This window comes from Leucopleurus acutus, assembly GCF_964270905.1.
Source record: "Leucopleurus acutus genome assembly, chromosome: 1".
In the NCBI taxonomy this organism is placed as follows: domain Eukaryota; kingdom Metazoa; phylum Chordata; class Mammalia; order Artiodactyla; family Delphinidae; genus Leucopleurus; species Leucopleurus acutus.
In genome coordinates this window covers 182,912,879-182,930,992 of record NC_139142.1, presented here as the reverse complement: position 1 = coordinate 182,930,992, position 18,114 = coordinate 182,912,879, and the positions used below count along the sequence as shown (strand labels likewise).

Genomic DNA, 18,114 nt, shown 5'->3' with positions numbered 1-18,114 from the left:
TTATCATTGGGCTCCTTGTAATGTGTTGAAAATACCCAGGTTTTCCACCGAAATGCAAATAAGAGATACTGGTAGTATAAACAGCTGTGGGGTTGGTTGCTACAGTGACATCAGACCCCGCCCCCCATCATCCACGTCTACATATAAGCTTCAACCATGATCACGTTTATCAGATTATTACCCGTCTTTTCATGAGAAGGGAATGAGTGTTGAACCTGTAAGAAAACCACAAGGTAAGAGTAAGGAGAAATGAAAAGTCTGGGGATGTATGTAAAAAAAGGAAGGAAACTGCAGCCTTTTATCAGAGGCCAAATATACTATTATTATAGTGGTGAGAGCAGGGGTGGGGGGAGTACGTAACCACTCGGAGATGGAAAACATTCTTAATGATCCCATGAACCACTAGGTTCATACCTGAAAATCTTATCTTCTTTTCATCTTGTCTCGCAAGGTTCTTATTCCTCCCAGCTCACCACGCATCTCATCAAAAGATGCCAGAGTCATCTCAATCCAGCAAATTACAATTAAATAGCAATACTCAACAATTACAATAATATCTCTAACCCAGATCAAAGATAACATCAGTGTTCTAAAATGCCACTGTGGGAGGAGTTTTCGGTTTCAGGAAGCAGCTGATACTGAAATAGGCACTGAGAAATCCCACCTGAAAATACTTCTTTAAAAATTTCCTTAAAGAACCATACACACAGCTCTTCTTTTAGAGTCTTTGCATTTTAATTTCCTCTCATGTCTATCAAGGAATCGGGTGACAAATCTCAGTGCTCTATTTTATTATTGGTAATGGCATTTCCTAAATATACTTTAAATGCCATATGGAAAAAAAAGGGAACTCAATGTCTTTGACCTTCATCTTGCTGGTACTCAGTAAACAAAAAAAAGTTTTTAATTAAAGTATATTCTCTTTAGCTCATTAGCATATGGAATAAGTGTGAATTTGAATCAAACAAGAGAGTGATCAAGTCACTAATTTGAATCAAATTAGAGAGTCAATCCGGAATCGGTGATATGTATTTCCTATAATGCTCCATCATTCTCAAGCGACAATTATGGTTTCCCAACAAAAACAGTCCTCTCTTCTCTCGTCAACACATAAACATGCATTTATATAACACACGTGCACGCGCGCGCGCACACACACACACACACACACACACACGCAAACCACAGCTTTGCCATTTACTGCCTACGTGGCATGTGCAAGAATGTAATCTCAAGTATCACCTGTAAAATGGGTGCAATACCCACCTTGCATATCTACTATGACGGCGTATGTAAAGTGTCCTGGTACATAGCAGGTATTCAATGAATGACTCATGTTCTTCTCATTTTAGTGGGGAGAGGGAAACAGTAATTACACTGCCTTCTTGGACTGGTCCCATTGCCCCTCTACTAGCTTCTTCATCTATAAAACAAGGAGGTCTGGTGAGATGGTCTCCAAAGCCTCTTCCAATGTTAACAATTATGTCCCTAGAACTGCCGTCCAGTTTAATTAGACCCTGATAGACAGTCTTCCGGTTATCCCAACTTGGGAGGACTCAACAAAAAGGTTACTGCATCAAGTTGACTCAGGATAACTTTTTCTCCTTGTCAGTAAGGTTACTCACCGAATGTGAAAAAAATAAGACTTCGTATTAATTTACTGGTAGCTTCTCCTCAGCATCTTATTCTAACATCACAAATCTGAACTAACATGTTTAAAGGTGCATTCATAGATTTATCCACCTGTAATTTCTCAATTCCCAGATAGCATGTCTTAGATTTTGTTTAAAATTTGTGTAAAAATTCAAAAACATTAAAAAAAAAAAGGAAGCCCAATGCATACATACGATCATTCAAAAGGTGAAACAAAGAAAGACACTCATCCCCGACTCCAATACAAAACCAAGTGCCCCAGTTTAGAACAGAATTTTTAAAATATCAGTTGTTTTTATTTTCATTATGCTTTTTGGCAAATGACATTCTATTTCATTACGCTTTTTTGCAAATGACATTCTAAACACAAAGACAACAAAACTTTGATAGTTAAGATTATTTAAAAGGTCCATTTCCATGTACAGTTTTGATGTTGAACATTTAAAACCCCAAGACTTTGAAGTCTATGTCATAACAATTCTATACCCACTACAGAGCCTTAAACGATCTGGGCTCTTTAAACACTTGATGGCTCATGGGGCCATGAAGCGTAATCATTTACCTCAAAAGCTATTTGTTCGTCTGCCTTGAGGACTCAAACATATTACATCTTGCAAACTTATCTAATATATTCTTGTGGGAAAACGTCATTGAAAATATGTTCTACTGCTTTAGAAAATCAACACCAGAAAAGCCCTGTGCTTTATATAAGTTCCTTTTAGGAACAGGCCAACAATCTAGCTGACGGCAATTTAGTCCGAATGGCAATATACCATAAACAACCACCGGTCCAGAAAACAGTAAACCCACAAAGCTATCTTGGTGATAAGATATACTTCGAGTGGGTTTCAAGCATTTTCAACTTATCACATTCCTTCTCATGCACCCCTATTCCCCAAAGACAGTCTCTAACATGAGTTAATTACAAACTCTTTTGGAAAACGTGCTACAGTATTCTCAGGGCTAAGGAAACATAACTTTATTATTTGTTTCCAAGATAATGATTTTATCATTTACAAATCCTGTTTTTCTTTTTTTCTAGGTTCAATTAAGAGTTGACAAACACTGAAAACAATTTGAGTTTGATTCCAAAATAACTAACACATGGAAGAGAAGTAGGTAGAAGTTATATTAGGATTTGTCTAGCCGACTCCATCACTAAGACAAAAAGGCTCTGTTCAGAGCAAACAGTTTGAATGAGCCACATTCATCCACCAAATGAAAAGGACAAATTAAACTTCCATAATTAATAATTTAACTGACAAGAGATAGCATCTTTCAGAGGCCATTAACACTTTACATTCAGAGAGTATTCTTAGCAGGTGACCATCGATTTAAAACCACGATCAAGCCAATTCTTTGGTTCGGCCCCAACTCTCTTACAGAGGAGAAAACACAGAACTTTCAAATTAGCTAATGTGCAAACATGTAATAAACGCCTATACAGATAGCCCTTTTAAGAGGGGGGAGAGGACAGAGATCTCTCAAAACAAATATCATGGGAACAGTACTAATCAAGATTACTTTCACAGAGAAAACTGCCAAAGGGAAATTCAATATTTTAATTTACATTATCTGATTATCTTAGTTGGGACAATGAACCTGATCATGTGTAAAAGCAAGTTAACATTCTTAATATCGACTAGAAGGACAATTCACATTTAACAGACTTTCATCCCTCTCCCCAGCTTTTTTTTTCCTCTCCCAAATCCTAGGAGCTCAAATAACTGGCCACTGCGGAGTTTCTCAAGAATCTCTCAGCTCATAACATTTAACATCCTAGAAAAAGAATCTTGCACCGTAGGGGAAAGTTAGTTGCCAGGGAAATGGATCATAAAGCTCAGAATGGCCTGAAAATTGCACAGGTTAGAGCGAAGTGCAAGAATATGCATGTTTCTCTCAGGGTGTGTACAATAGGAAACATTTTATACCTACTCTTACCAAGGATAGCAGTCCCTTTTTCACTCGATTTATTGTAGCCTAGATTCACTATCACATTTCTTGCCTGACAAGAAACAACTGTATATAGTCCAAGTCTGAAATTGACACAGACCTTTCAGACCCACTCCTGACAACCTTCTAGGTCGTCTTTTCAAACACTCCTGAAATACAAGCAGATCCCATTGCCTTCAGAGTGACCCAGCTGATAAGAGAAACTTTCCTATCAAGACTAACGAGCCCAAGAAAAATTAGGCATATTTTCCCTTCCTCAGGAATCCCAGCTCTTGACTTCTCCCAATAAACTCTCTACTCTAGTTTGCCGACGTGTAAAACAACCAGAATCACATTAATTATTAAATTATAGACTGCATTTCAGACAAATCACCGTGATTACCTAAAAATTACCTCTAATTTCTGCAACAGAGTACACCTGGCTATTTTCATGCTTTATAATTATCTCCCCCCACCTTTTTTTTTTTCTCCCCTCCTTCTACTCGCCCATCCTAAGAAAGCAATTTTTGCAAAGGGTAAGTCAGAAAAGCGAGCAATTTGGTAAGAAGGCATATTTAAATGGGCCACGAGAGCTCCAGCAGCCCCGAATTTCAAATGACACGAGCGTGCACGCGCGCACCCCACCCTGGGACGCCGCGCCATGCTCTCCTGTCCTCGCGGGCCGGACCCCAAGCCCAGACCCCGGGAACCCGCGTCCGGCTCGCCGGTCCACGCTCTCCACCCCACCCCGGGCACCGCGCCCCGCTCGCTGGTCCCCGCCGCTCCTCCAGACACGCTCCCACCACCCCGCGTCCAGCGCCGGCTCCGAACCACAGGGCGCGGCCGAACCGGAGCCACCCCCCGCGTCCCCGGGGCGCAGAAGCGCCACAGCCCGCCCTCTCCCTCCGCGGGGCTCCGGGCCGGTGACCCGGAGGCGGCCGGGCGGCCAAACTCACATTCGGTCGGGAACTAGCAGGCGGCCCTCAACCATCATGTCCGGGAGGAAATCCAGCTTGAAGGCAGAAGTCATGTTCGCGGCGCGCGCTCTGCGCTCGGGTGCGGGGGGCGGCGGTGCGCGCGGCCGAGTGGCGGCGGGCGGCGCAGACGGGCAGGGACAGGTGCGCGCGGCCTCCCCGCGGCGGCCGCCCGAGCCGGCACTTGTCACATTCTCTCTCCGCGGCTCTCCGCCAATCCCCGCCGACAGCCAGCGCCCGGGCCGCGGGCTGCCCAGCGCCAGGTGCGGCGACCGGGGGCGGAGCTCCGTGCCCGCCGCGCCGCCGCTTAACCCCTGCGGGCCCGCACGCCCGGCCCCCGGGGGGAGGAGGAGGCGGAGGGACCGCCCCCTGGACAAATCGCCCCCACCCCGCCCCCGGCCTAGGTTCCCCGGCAGCCAGACACGCACACTCGTCCCCAGCGGTGGCTCTGTCCGGTCCCCTATTTCCAGGAGCCTGGCATGAGGCCCGACTCACCCACCGCTTGTCGTGGGTTCAGGACCACCGTATTGCCCAAGGCCGGTGCACTCCACGAGCGCACCCAAACTCCGCAGCTGAAGCCACGAGAGACAGGCATCACGGGGGTTTGTTTAAATGCTCCTCGGTGGGCTGTGCTCGCCAGTGTATGAACTCAACTGAAATAGCGTTCGTGGTTGAGCCAAAGCAAATATCAGATAAACGGCCCAAGTGACATTTGCGGACTTTTCCGTGCTTTACAAGGAGAAAGATTCATCAGTCTCTGCACGATTACATTTCCTTTTGTATCATCTTGAAAACATTAAGAAGTACACGGGACTAAAATGGTGATAAATCACGTTTTCTTTTAAAACGATACATCACAAGTTGGTCATCTCGAAGTATTTAAATACAATGATTAAAAACCAACACTGTGGCTTCATGAAAAGAGTGCTAGGTCTGTAATGGCCATGAAGCTTAAATACTCATTTAAGATCTGTGACCGATTTACTAATAGGAATTGAGAAATAGGGCAGAATTCTCACAAAGAAGGGAGTGTAATTTTCCCAAGTGACTTGTGAAAATTCTGAAAAGTATTTTTATATGGTGATGTTCTAATCTGGCGCTCTCATCATTGTTTTGTTGCTCAGTTATTTAGATGAAACTGAAATTTTCACAATGTCACCAGTCTGTAAAACTTCTTTGTGGCCTATTTCACATTCTAAAGAAACCTCATAAATTGCAAACCAGAAGTCTTATAGTTTGCCTCTTTTATTAACCATCACTTTAAATTTTATTTTGAAATGACATCACACTTGGGGGTGTATTCACAGTAGTCACAGGGTTAAACAACTAAGTCACGTGGAGTTAACTGTATCACGTGGTGTTAAATGTATCAGACAACATGGAGAAAAAATTTTCATCTTTTCTCACCAGTTTCTTGTGTTATAATGAGAACTGATCATCTTTAGAGATTATGAAGAAAAATGGATATTGATATACCAATATTAAATCCACATATCAACTGTAGATCCAGACTTGCTGCATTGAGCAATTTGGAATAACAGGCCTGGTGTATTCAATTAAGTCCATACTTAATTGACTTGATTTCCTTCTTCAGCTGAACAGCGTATCTGGCTTTTGACCAAGATGGTTCTAATTCCAAGACATAGGGCTAGGACTAACCTTCAGTTGAAAATATTGCCTTTCTGAGGAATCAGGGCTAGGTTCGTAAAGAACTGAAAAACAGATGGGGTAAAATCAATTCTTATACCCCAAATGCCCCAACTCTTCCTAATAATACTAAGCTACATTTTTTCCCGACCCTAGCTTCTGCAGGCTGCCTTTGAAATTATAAGAATTTTGTTGGTCTTTCAATAACCTTAATAAAGTAATTAGCCAGATAAACGAGACAAACCTTGACGGCTCCTGATTTTCTAGACATTATTTACATAACTCCCAAATGTATATAAGCAGCTGACTCTATAATAAAACTATCTGAAGAACGAACTAACAGAACCGGCCTCCAGAACAGAAGCAAAACACAACTGCGTTAATCAAAAAGGAAAATATTTTCAAATCCGTTATGGACTGAAGCTCCATGTACATCTACATTCTATAAGGTAGAAAAAGCATCATTAACACATAGACTTCTGAAATATTTATTCTCTCTTTAATTGCATGTGAATTATTTGGGAGACACTGTAGGGAAGGCCTCTTACTGACTTAAGCCTTCTCAGCAGTTTGTTAAATTCTAGGCTCAAATCCCTTGAGGCAATAGTGGATTCAAAGCAGCTTTTAATCATACTATAAGGAGGGTGAAGAAGTATGTAAGTAGGTCATAGAGAAAGAATTACTAGTGCATAGGTTACTGCCTTATTTAACAACTACAGTGAGTCCCAGAGTTTTCAAAGCACATTTGCGTTTGCCATTTAAAGTTAGAAGCAAAACCAGGGTCAGATATAAAAGAAAACTCTAACATGAAATACAGTGACGAGGGGAACCAAGGAAAGCTTCTGGATGTAGCTGAGCTGAAATAGTTTGGCTGCCAAATACATAAATAATAGAGTGATTGCATAGGCACTTAATTTAGGTGCCAGAGAGAAACAAAATATACAAACACACACACACACCCTATAGGGTTTTGTTCCCATGATCACAGCACCTACACAAGAGCTGTTTTTAAAAATACAAATTTTAAAAGCTCCTGAGCTTAAAAACAAAAACACCCAACCAAATACCACCTGATGAAAAGCTTCAATTTCTCATCTGACTGCTTTGCCAGAAGGAAAAAAAAATCTCAAACAACTCGACAGGGCCCCCTTTTTTAATTTTCACGCCGTAACGAGCCATCAGGTATCATGTTTTGGCAGTTGGAATTATTTTGCAGACAGCTCGTCTGGGCCGCTGCTAAACACGTGGGGTTCAGTGAGGCTATTTTATAGCCAAGGATCTTATCAACAGCAGTGAAAGGGGGTGAGGCCATGAGCGAGCCCCCCTCCTAGACCTGACTTGGTAGGTGACACCTCTGTGTGCTGACATCCCTAGGGACGGGGCTGTTGGGAACAATGCAGTTTCCTCACCATTTTAGCTTCACTGTAGAAAAACCTTAAGCTCTTCCTGAAGCCCATCCCCCTACCATCCCTAATTGTCTATTTTTTTTTCTTTTTAATCAACTTGCTATTCATTTCCCAAACAAAAGGCAATTCAAGAATTGGAAGCACTTCAAGGGAAAGTTTCTGAATGACCTCATTTTATATGAGGCCTTCCAAGGCAATTGGGTGCACTGTGCTGTTTCAGCACACCGCCCCCTCCCCATGCCTCATCTCAAACTGAGGTTTCTCCAGTGGTCATTGTTTGAGCACTGAATTATCACTGGCATTTTTAAAAAAAAAAAAAACCCAAAAACCTCTCCACAGAAACAGAATGCTAATAAATGTGTTTGTAAATGGAGTCACACTGCTCAAATGGAAGGTATCCGACTCCTATCACCCATCTTCATCAGTGAACCAGGATAGAGCCCCCTGACTATACATCTTTCAACATTTTTGCACAAAGTTTATACCATAACTTAGAGACTGGAGTCTGATAGATAGTGATGCACGTTTATAACCCAACAGTTAATTTTCTTCTCCTGCAGACAGCCCTGTATATTTTGTGACAAATTTCCATTTTTTAATTATTCCTATGCATAACGTCACGGGTTGCAATCTCTTTAAAAGCAGTAGACAGTCGGCCATGCAACTACAGATGTACCAATACTGTTCCATCTCCTCAAACAGCCACCTTCACAAAAGGGTTTTTCTCCCCTCACTCCTGGCTCTTTATTAAAAACTAGAATCCAAAACATCTTTCCCCATCACATTTTTAAATTCAAATTTTATTCAATAGCTGTTCCTTTTTTTTTTTTTTAAAGCCAAGTGTACTGAGAGCTGTTTGGAGCAAGAAAGACAGGCCCTAGAAGCGGGGGGGGGGGTTCCCATCACTGGGCGTTTTCCAGCCAATAAGTTTGAAATCCACATGAATTTGAAGTACCTGGGAAAGTATCTGACTTTGCAGTCATGTGTTTGTTCTTGGCTTACCCCAGTTTCATCAGCAACTTGTAAAAAGAAACAAGTGTCTTTATGCGCTTAAAAAATCCCCAAATAGATCCCTAAGTGATACATTATAAATCTATATTTTCTTAGCTCCATAAAGGTATCCCTTAAAAAATACTTATATCACCAATCAAGTTTAAAATGATCTTATTACCCCCCCATTTTGAAAGCTTCTGGAATGGCGACTTTATCACATTCCTAAAACGACTTCAGTAAAATCACACGCCAATAAAGATGACATCGTTATTAAACTCTGATTTTACATTTGTACGGGAATTCTAAGCCTGTCGCTCTCCCTTGAGAACAGCTGCTACTGGCTTTTTGCAATCTTGTGTTTTTCTGAATCTGTTTTCAATAGAGCCAAAAGACATAATGGTGGATCTCTCTCCCTTCTGAAGAGACCCTCCAACGGAAGATGGGTTCTTTGTATACATACCTTCGCGCTCGGAAATGAGATGCCCCTTTAGGGTTTCCAGAAGTTTCCATTCCAAGGGGATGAAATGCTAATACTGTGGACCTGTCAGACCCTGAGCCCAACCAGCCTATCACTTCCCTCTCGGACTTGCCTTTCCCTTTTCCTCCTTTCTCCATTATTCCCCCTGCTGCCTTATTTCCCTCCCCCTTCAGCCTTCTCTTTCTTTCTCCCTCTTTCTCTCTCAAACGGAAGCCAGACAATGCCAGACGGTCTCCTCCACAGCTGTGGGTCTGAGGAGGCAGGTGACCACAGAAGTGAAAAGTCTTGGTGGCTCATCTGTCAGGGAAATCAAGTTTGCCTCGACCGAGGCTGAGTTCTCAACTCGGAACAGCTGTCTCTGGGGTGCTTCCTTTCCAGACATCATCACAGGGTGGAGGGGGAGGATGGAAGATCACGTCCCATGAAGTGAGTAAATATATGAAAATTGGGAAAGAGAAGATTGGAGAAAGGGCGGGGAGGAGAAAAAGGCTGGCCTGGTGATATGTACACAAAGGCACTCAGAAAAAACCACCTCTGAAGGAATGTCCCAGCAGCCGCTTGAAGATGCTGAGATTTTTCAAACTGTATCAGGTAGCTTTATCTGGTGCCAGCCTGGCGGTGGGGACAAAATTTATACATATCGGAGTGGGGTTTTGAGTTCCCTGGCAATCTGCCCTTGAACACCCACCACCCCCAAGAAATGTTTTCCCCAAATGGTTAGAAGTTCTCATCTTACTGTCACATGCTGTAAATTTCAAAAAGAGAAACTACTGTTTGATGAAACACAGCAGCTGAGTGGGGACAGCTGGGTGGATATAGCAGTAGGCATAACACTAGGTCTAGAGAGAAAGCAGCAACAGGTGGGGGCAGAAAGGAAGTTTTAAGACTTAGTGGGTGGGGGGCGGGGGAGGGGGGCGGGGGGCAGGGGGAGGGTGTTTTCTGAGACTGATCTGGGCGAGAAGCAAAATCAGGACTTGAGAGGGACTCTCCAGAGGCATGAAAGCCCCACTGGCTTCAATGTCCCTCCTTCTTCTAAGCAAATACATCTTGAAGAAGAGGAAGGATTAAAGAGACCAAATGCTTGGATTGTGTGTAAAAGAGAACACACGAATCTGCTTTACCCACAATGATGATGGATCCCCGTCAAAGAGCTTTTCCTTCCAAGGATCGGAAGTCATCTGACACAGTGGATGCAGATCAGACTCTTTAAGACAAATGCTACTTGCAAGCGGAGTGGAAAAGATGATAAGATTTAAGAATCAAACCTGTTAGATTCTGCATCTGATTCTGTCAAAGAGTGGACTGACACTGGGAACACGTCATTTAATTTTCTGATTCATCATCTAGACCTTTGCATGTGTGTGGCCATCATTTCCTTGTAGGGATGGATGGCTGAAAAATCAAAATCTACCACGATCCTCTGATGAGAGGTACGAGGTGTTAACCTAATTATTACTACAGCAATTACATAACCAAGCTATTAAAGTGACATGTAGGTTGAAAATACATTAAGGTTTTGAGCACAGGAAATTTTTTTTTCCCTATAATATGGTTCAAATCTCTAACTATTTTTAGCTTATGATAGAGGTTTTTGAGAATCCCAAATGACTTTTTCTTTAAATTTGCTTTTGATGCTCATTCCCATAAAGTCCGTTAGGGGAAAAAAATTCTTTTTTTCTTTCTCTTAAAAGAACTACCCCAACAGGGAAGACATATGGGAACATATGTTTATGTATGGCTGATTCACTTTGTTATAAAGCAGAAACTAACACACCATTGTAAAGCAATTATACCCCAATAAAGATGTTAAAAAAAAAAAAAAAAAGAACTACCCAAAAATCTTCATGGAAAAGTGATGTAGCAATCTACCCAAGCTAAGTGGAAATGTGTTATCTTATCTTATCACTATGGCTGAGTGTAAGCCTTTATGTTGCCCAATCTCTTAGTCTCTCATACTCTCTGGTGGCGGCTAACAGCTACATTTGTACTATTTCATAGGAATATGGCAACGTGAGGGAGGAGGAGAGATGTGAATGACTTTGAGGTCTGAGGAAGAAAGGTGATGAAATTAAAGATTTTATTTGGCTTTGTTTTAATAACAAAGACGAATCTGGGGTGTTCTAAGGATAACTTCCCTTTCCTGCTCCCTCTTCCATCCTTCAAGACCCCCTCCCCTCATTATACACCACTTGATACCTTCTTACCCACTGTTCCCTCTCTGTTTCATGACTGTCTTGAGCTTCTTAATGAGAAAAGATCATGTCACATAGTATATCTGCTGCTTGGTTGGTCCTGATTACAATATGATACGTTTTGGCCCCTTATGCAGATTAGAAGTCACATTTCAATTTCATCATGCTTCAGATTTCTCTATTATTCCCTCCAACATGTGTTCCCATTATACAGATTAAAGCCTGAGAAAAGTGAGCCACGGGTGCTTTAATTCAAAGACCTCGTGAGCTATCAGGGGAACCAGTGAGCATACGCAGGGGAGCCGTAAAAACTCAGAAGCAAAAACGACTGTGATTTTCCCTTTCTTACTGTACAGCTTACTCCGTACAAAACTAGAAGGCAGGCACAAATCAGTGCACCGTGGAAATGTGGCACTGGAGGAAAATATGACTTTCAAATATCCAATATTTGTACTCTTAAGTTGGCCAGGGAAGGAGTTGGCCTGAGTCGTGACTTAGAATCCCTTCCACCATGAGCTGTGTGTCCAGTTTCCCTCTTTTGGTCTGTTTTTCTCATCTTTGAAATGGGAATAACATAACTACCACTAACTCTAGGGTATCTGTGAGGATTAAATTATACAAGATGAAAAGAGATCACCTAGTGCCCGGCAGAGAGTAGACCGTCAATAAATTTTGGATTTATTCCTTACTTTAATCATAATACTCCCACTCCCTGATCTTTGTTTAAATCTGGAACTGGCAGATGGGAAGGAAAAGAGGAAGCCAGTCCTAATCCTATTGTTCTTGTAGCATTAAAGTTTTCACTGATTCTAAGGCCAGCAGCCTAACCCACAGGGGAGAGGAAGGGTACAGTTTATGCAAGGCAGGCACTGAGCGTCCTGGGGCTGCGGGTGAGGGCTCCATCCCTTTTGATCAAGTCAGTTTCCAAAGCGAAAGTCAAAATGAACCCTAACTGCCACCACCAGGAACTCACGCCACCCATCACCAACTCAGTGCATTTTCATTCACAGAGACGCTTCCTAAATCATTTCTGAATGAACGGGGAAGCCATCTCACAGAACCCAAAAGACAGCTGGGGTCCCAAACCAAGATGTTCAAAAAGCAAGGCATGACAAAGACGACAACACCACAGGAGGACCTGCAGCCCCTGAATCACTGAGATGGGCAGCTTTACAGGAGCCATGACAAGAGTCTGATTCATTCCTGCACCAGGTACCACAGTGCCCCTTCGCGCCAGTTCACACACCAGCTGGAAGCCAGCAATGCCATCCTTAAGTTTCAACACAGAATTTTTACCGATTGCAGCTGCAACCTTTCTCAACCCAGGGATTCAAAAAGCCATGGATACTGAAGGGGTGTCAACCTGATAACTTCAAACCTCACGCTCTTCTTGTCCATGACAACAAAGTTTGTTGAACTGAATGATTATGCAGGAAAATTCTGGTTTTTGTTTTTCTCCTAGGGCGCGCTGGCACGTCCTGCTTCCTGAACTGCAGTGATTCATCACAACCCTAGGCAGCCAATCACGGGCGGGTCAACGTGGAAAGAGGTGAGGGAACAGCTGAGCTGCCCTGGGAACACATGTCACCCTCCCCCCACAGATGCCATGCCCCGTTAACTGGGACGGTCTTGACATAAAAGAGAATGTGCTGGGATCTGTCAGTCAGAAGAAAGCTATGGATCAGATAAACATACCTGCACGGAACAACCCCTAATGATATCACATGAAGCAGAAGGCTGCGTCTGGGAACAAAGGGTACCTCATCCCAGATCAGGGTTAACCAGCACATTTCTGAGTTGAGTAGAGGTTCTCTCTCTCTCTCTCTTACATGTTCATCTAGCTTCCATCTCAGTCCGACCTCTGGAGATGGATACCATGGGATCAGAAAGGTGCTTCAGCTCTAGGACACTTCATCTCAATTCTTAATGGGCTACAACATTGAAACCTCACATAAAGCTTTCCTTCCTCTGACACCCTCTTCCCCATGTCAGTTAAGTGAAATGCCACGGATCTTAATCTTCTCCCAAAACCACTACCTCTTCTTTCCTACAGAATGAAAGTCACTGCGAGTTCAGAAAAATTCCCAAAGCCAGTAATAACCAAGAGAGAAGCAATAGTAGTTTGATGAAAGGAGAACCCGCCCCCCCCCCATCCCCGCCAACAAATTCCCCAGGAATTACTGAATGTAGAAAGAAATTCAAGGAAGGCTAATCAAGATGATCTAAGGCGTTATTGCAACTGGGTGAAATATACTTGTTACCGCTGGAGGAAGGGCAGATAAAGGCTGTGGAGCCACAGGAGATGCTTCTTAACAAACTGCATTCTGTTAATGACTTTTACTGAAATCTCTACACCAGAAACTAAGTTGGATATTTCTAGTTTCCTCACTGCCACGATTATACCAAATCAAGCTATGTTTTTCATCGACAGATTCTGACCCCTTAAATACAGAACGATCATGCCCACCTAACACTCTTGCTTTTGTATATTACCTTCTTTTCATCAACCTAGGTGTTTCCAGGGCTGCGAGCAATGAAATTTCCATCAGCCACATTTTCACCTAATTAACCGCCCTGATTACAATAATTAGTATTGATTCACTCTTCGAATGACTTCCTGGGTGTCCCAGCACACTCTGCACTTGCTCTAAAGTTCTAAATATGAATATTAATCAAACGCCTTTCTTTGTTTTTCAGCCCCAAAGGGATATTTTGCAACTGTACACACTCATATTTTGAAAAAGAAAAACTGTGAGGTTTCATTTTCACAAATAAAGGACTATTGATATGTCGAGGTTACAGCCTGTGGTCTCAGCCTGTGGTCTGCTGAACACAGCTATGTATTCCTGAGTCTCCCGTGTGAAGGGACTCCTCGGGGTGCAACGGCAACTCTACTGAAAGAAGCCATTTTCCCAGTTTGACTCTTTTGCTATTCCTTTTCTGCAAGTCTGGGCTTAGAATTAAAATTCACTTTGACATTTGTTTAGGTCACCCTGGAAGGGAATCATCCCACATAGAGGCTGATGGCAGGATACAGATTACATATCTTGTTACTGTTGTGGAAATAGATGTAGACAAGTTTGCCAACTTCGGCCATCTCCTACTTCCCCATCAGGCTAAAGGAAAAGATAGCTGCGTGTCAGACACTTGAACGGGGGTCTTGGAATTCTGGAAGCTGGTAATGGGTTAAAGCACAAGTGGGAAGGGAGTTCCCTTGTTCTTGGACCTAATATGATCACCCAGGAATTAAAGTGAATAGATCACAGGTAAATGATTATAATTTAGTCAAAAATTTAACGTGTAGGTTTCCAAGATATTTCTTTATTTCAGCGTGCTTCTGACAGGCAGCTGGGGAACACAGGACACTGCTTTTTTTCCCCAAACCACAAAAAATTGCTTTGTGACCTTTGTTTTGGAATAAAAATTTCCCATGAATGCAGAATCTAGGTGTGCTGCTAACAGTGGGCCAGTTTCAGATATAAAGCTTCACCAATTACCTTCTATGAGCTCATCCTAAAAGCAATTACTGGCATACCCAATGGAATGAGCAGTTCAGATCCCTTTGGAAGCAGGAGAACATAATCATAAAATCCACTTTACTCACAATGGATGACTTTAAAAATATTATTATCCTACTGATATGTTTTGGGTCCAGCCAGACTCTGAAAATATTGTCAATAGAAAATCTATGTTCCAGAAGGCAAATTACTGAGCTTTTGCAACATTAATTTTCATAATTCTGAATTAAATACATTTCAACTTAAGTTTAAAAAATTGAAATGCATGTCCAAACTCTAAAAAATAGTTAATGTTTCATAACTGTTTTTATAAGGAATACATTTTGTTCCTTGTTTACTGAGAACATCACTAATTTGAACACGATATAATCCAAGAAGAAATATTTGTAACTAAATACATCTATTTTTTAAAATTTAATGATTTCCTTCTGTTTTTTAAAAATTAGGTCCTTCATCTCTATAAATTTACTAATATTTTTCAATGTACTGCTCTGGCACAAACAGCTAATTAAAGCAAAACACTGAAATGTTAGAAAAGGTATATTCTTTATGGAAACGAACCTTAGTGACATGATTTTCATGTAGATCAATTACCATTTAATATTCTAGGATCAGTTCTCTTATATCTAATGTGAGAATAAAAATGTTTTTAACATTTGAGAAGTTTGCAACAGATTTTTCCATTTTCCCTTCTTGAAGTCTCACTGTTTTCACATGAGAAACCAATGCTTATGTTATAAAAGGAAGGATTCTTGAAGATGTGAGAAATGTTTACCTTGCATAGAAATGCATTTTATGAGCACATAATCATATATCAAAAATTGATACATTCCACAGACACCTTTAACTTAACAATTTAACAGGCTAGATAATGACATTTTGTGACCAAAATTAGAAGGGCGGCAGTTCTCACTTGTCCTTGAATTTCTAAACTGTTTATCTACCTAGGGGCCAAAAGAGGAGGCAGACACTAGAAATTATAATTCACTTAAACATTAGAAATATACCTCTTAACTTCTCTTGTGTGCTATGTTCCGTAAGTCCACTAAATAGGCAAATTTTAAATCCCCAAGCATTAAATACTGTAGAGGCATGTCTGATAACAAGGTATCTGCCAGAATGATAATAGTGTTACAAGCAGTCTCAATCAGTGAGTTTCTTTCTGTAGTTAACAGAGAGGTAAGCAATAAATCTCTAACTTAATCCAACCAACATAGCTGCAAAATGCAAAAAGCCTTATGAACGGCAGATATTAAATCTTTTAAAAGCACAAAACCACAAACAAGCAGTCCTAAAAGCTCTTCAATCTGTATAGTCTATACAAACAAGATTAAAGCAGATAAAAGGGTGTTGAGAAAGAAAAAAAAAAAAAGAGCCCCAGACATGCATTAAGCTAGTTTGACAGCTCCATTGTTCAATGGGTCCCATTGTCAGACCCATAGATGTATTCAGTGCTACAATGTCTGCTAGGAAATAAACAAAAGACTACATTTTTCAAAGCAGGATGCCAATTGTATCATAATTCCTTCTCTGCTTCCCAAAAGGTGGCTCATTCTTGGTGAGCGGTAGGACCCTAACACAGATGCAGGAAACAAATATTTGCTTTCAATACAGAGGGACCCAGGACGCCATGCATGAATAGAAGTCTTTAAACAGGTACACATTTTGGCAAACAGGATAAAGTGATCCAAACCTGGTAATACAGAAGGACTATTTAGGTAGGCTAAGTCCAGATTAGAGCGGTATCTGGAACGCAAGTCTAATATGGAGTCTCCTTAGCTCCTTTCTCGCTGAGTATTCCATGCAGAGTGCATAATAATGAAAGAGGCTTAGACATTGCAAAGGAAAAGACAAACCCAGAGCTAGATTCGGAGCCTTTAAAATTATCCACTGGCCGTGCACAAATAGCAGAGAGCAAATACATGATATGCTTGCAAAAGGCAACTCCTGCAAATATAACTCGTCCACAGGAGTCCTTTTCCTTTCTCTTGCTTGCTCTCTCTTTCTCCCAATCTCTTGGTCTCGGTATCGTTTCCCTCTCCTCTCTCTCTCTCTCTCTAGCTTCTTTTTTTCTTTCCTTCTAAGACAAGGAAGCTACTTGATTCAGGGCATGGTGATTGTCTCAGTCAGCTCTGGAAACTAGCACGGCATACGTTAAAACAAAGAACACAGTAACATACCTTAAAAGCAGCTCTTCATTTCTCATAGTAACAGCGGATTTGGGACAGCGCATGCTTTCTGCACAGATACACTGATAGTCTCAACAAAAGCCAGTTCAGAAGTGCGCTCCAACATCAATGCCACAGTAGCTGTTCACTAATGTGCGCTCCCCGTCTCTCTCCCTCCCTCTCTCTCCCTCTCCTTCTCTCCCCACTCTCTTCTCTAGTCAAATTCTGAATGGGAGAGCAAAGGGGCTCCTGCAGATCCACTAAGTAGAAATAATCCTCTCTGACAAGTTATGTTGTCTAAGCATATTTTTACATTAATACACTGCACTGCCTATAGGGGTCTTGCTTCCATTCACTCGAGCCTGGCTGGTGTGAGTTCTCCTAATTACCATCTTTAGAAATTGGAAAGAAAAATAAGTAACTCATTTCCCTCTTTGTCTTACACATTTCCTAGCAAAACCAAGTTCACGTTTTCTCTTTGCCATCCACTGTCAGCAAGCAACGCAGATGACTCACAGAAGATGTGGGTATGTCAGGGTGCTAAAAAGGATTTCTGCTTCTCTTTTCTGGGACACTGAATTCACAGTTGGATTCATCTCTTCCTCTCCCCTCGTCCTCAGGCAGAGTGACAAGGTCAAGACCCTTAGCCCCACTGAGGGGGTTGAGGATGCAGAGGATAGAGACTGGGGGACTTGGAAAGATTTTAACTCTGTGAGCCCCAGAGTTCTTGGAGGTTCAGGGCATAATCCACCTGAAGCAGGACTTCTAAAGGAGGTGGGCGATGCAAAGACTGTTTGGTCATATTGAAATCGTAATGAACACTGGAGCATCAGCCTCAAAAGACCAATTAGATGCTCTTTTCCAAAATAAGAAAAAAAATCTGCTTCCCTACTTCATTGTTCACACCGGGCATAGCATATACAGTTAGCCAAGGAAATACATACTGTCCTTCTGCTTATTGGAATTAGAAGAATTCCATGCAGATTAGCCAAGTAAAAGAGCAAGTTAAACACACAAAGATGAGATGCTATTGACGGAATAGTCAGTTGTCCAAAACTGCAAATTAAGGCATTGCTCCTGGAGGTGTGTGCTGACCGGAAAGCCAAGAGTGCGCTCAGCTTGGATGGGAACAATGCAGAACACAGCCCGAAAC

The 18,114-nt window shown here is 42.0% G+C and overlaps 1 protein-coding gene across 2 annotated transcripts in view; it reads right to left on the bottom strand.

The window, feature by feature from the left end:
• The window catches only part of CELF2 (CUGBP Elav-like family member 2), a 393,615-nt gene that overhangs the window by 294,631 nt on the left and 80,870 nt on the right, over nt 1-18,114 (bottom strand). The window contains exon 1 of one of the 2 annotated variants that reach the window (XM_082852497.1): nt 4,542-4,767. The exons of the other annotated variant lie outside the window; for it this stretch is intronic. Coding sequence (XP_082708623.1) covers nt 4,542-4,615 — 74 coding nt within the window. The 5' untranslated portion in view covers nt 4,616-4,767. Of the gene's footprint in view, nt 1-4,541; nt 4,768-18,114 lie in introns of those variants that run through there. 2 annotated transcript variants of the gene reach the window in all.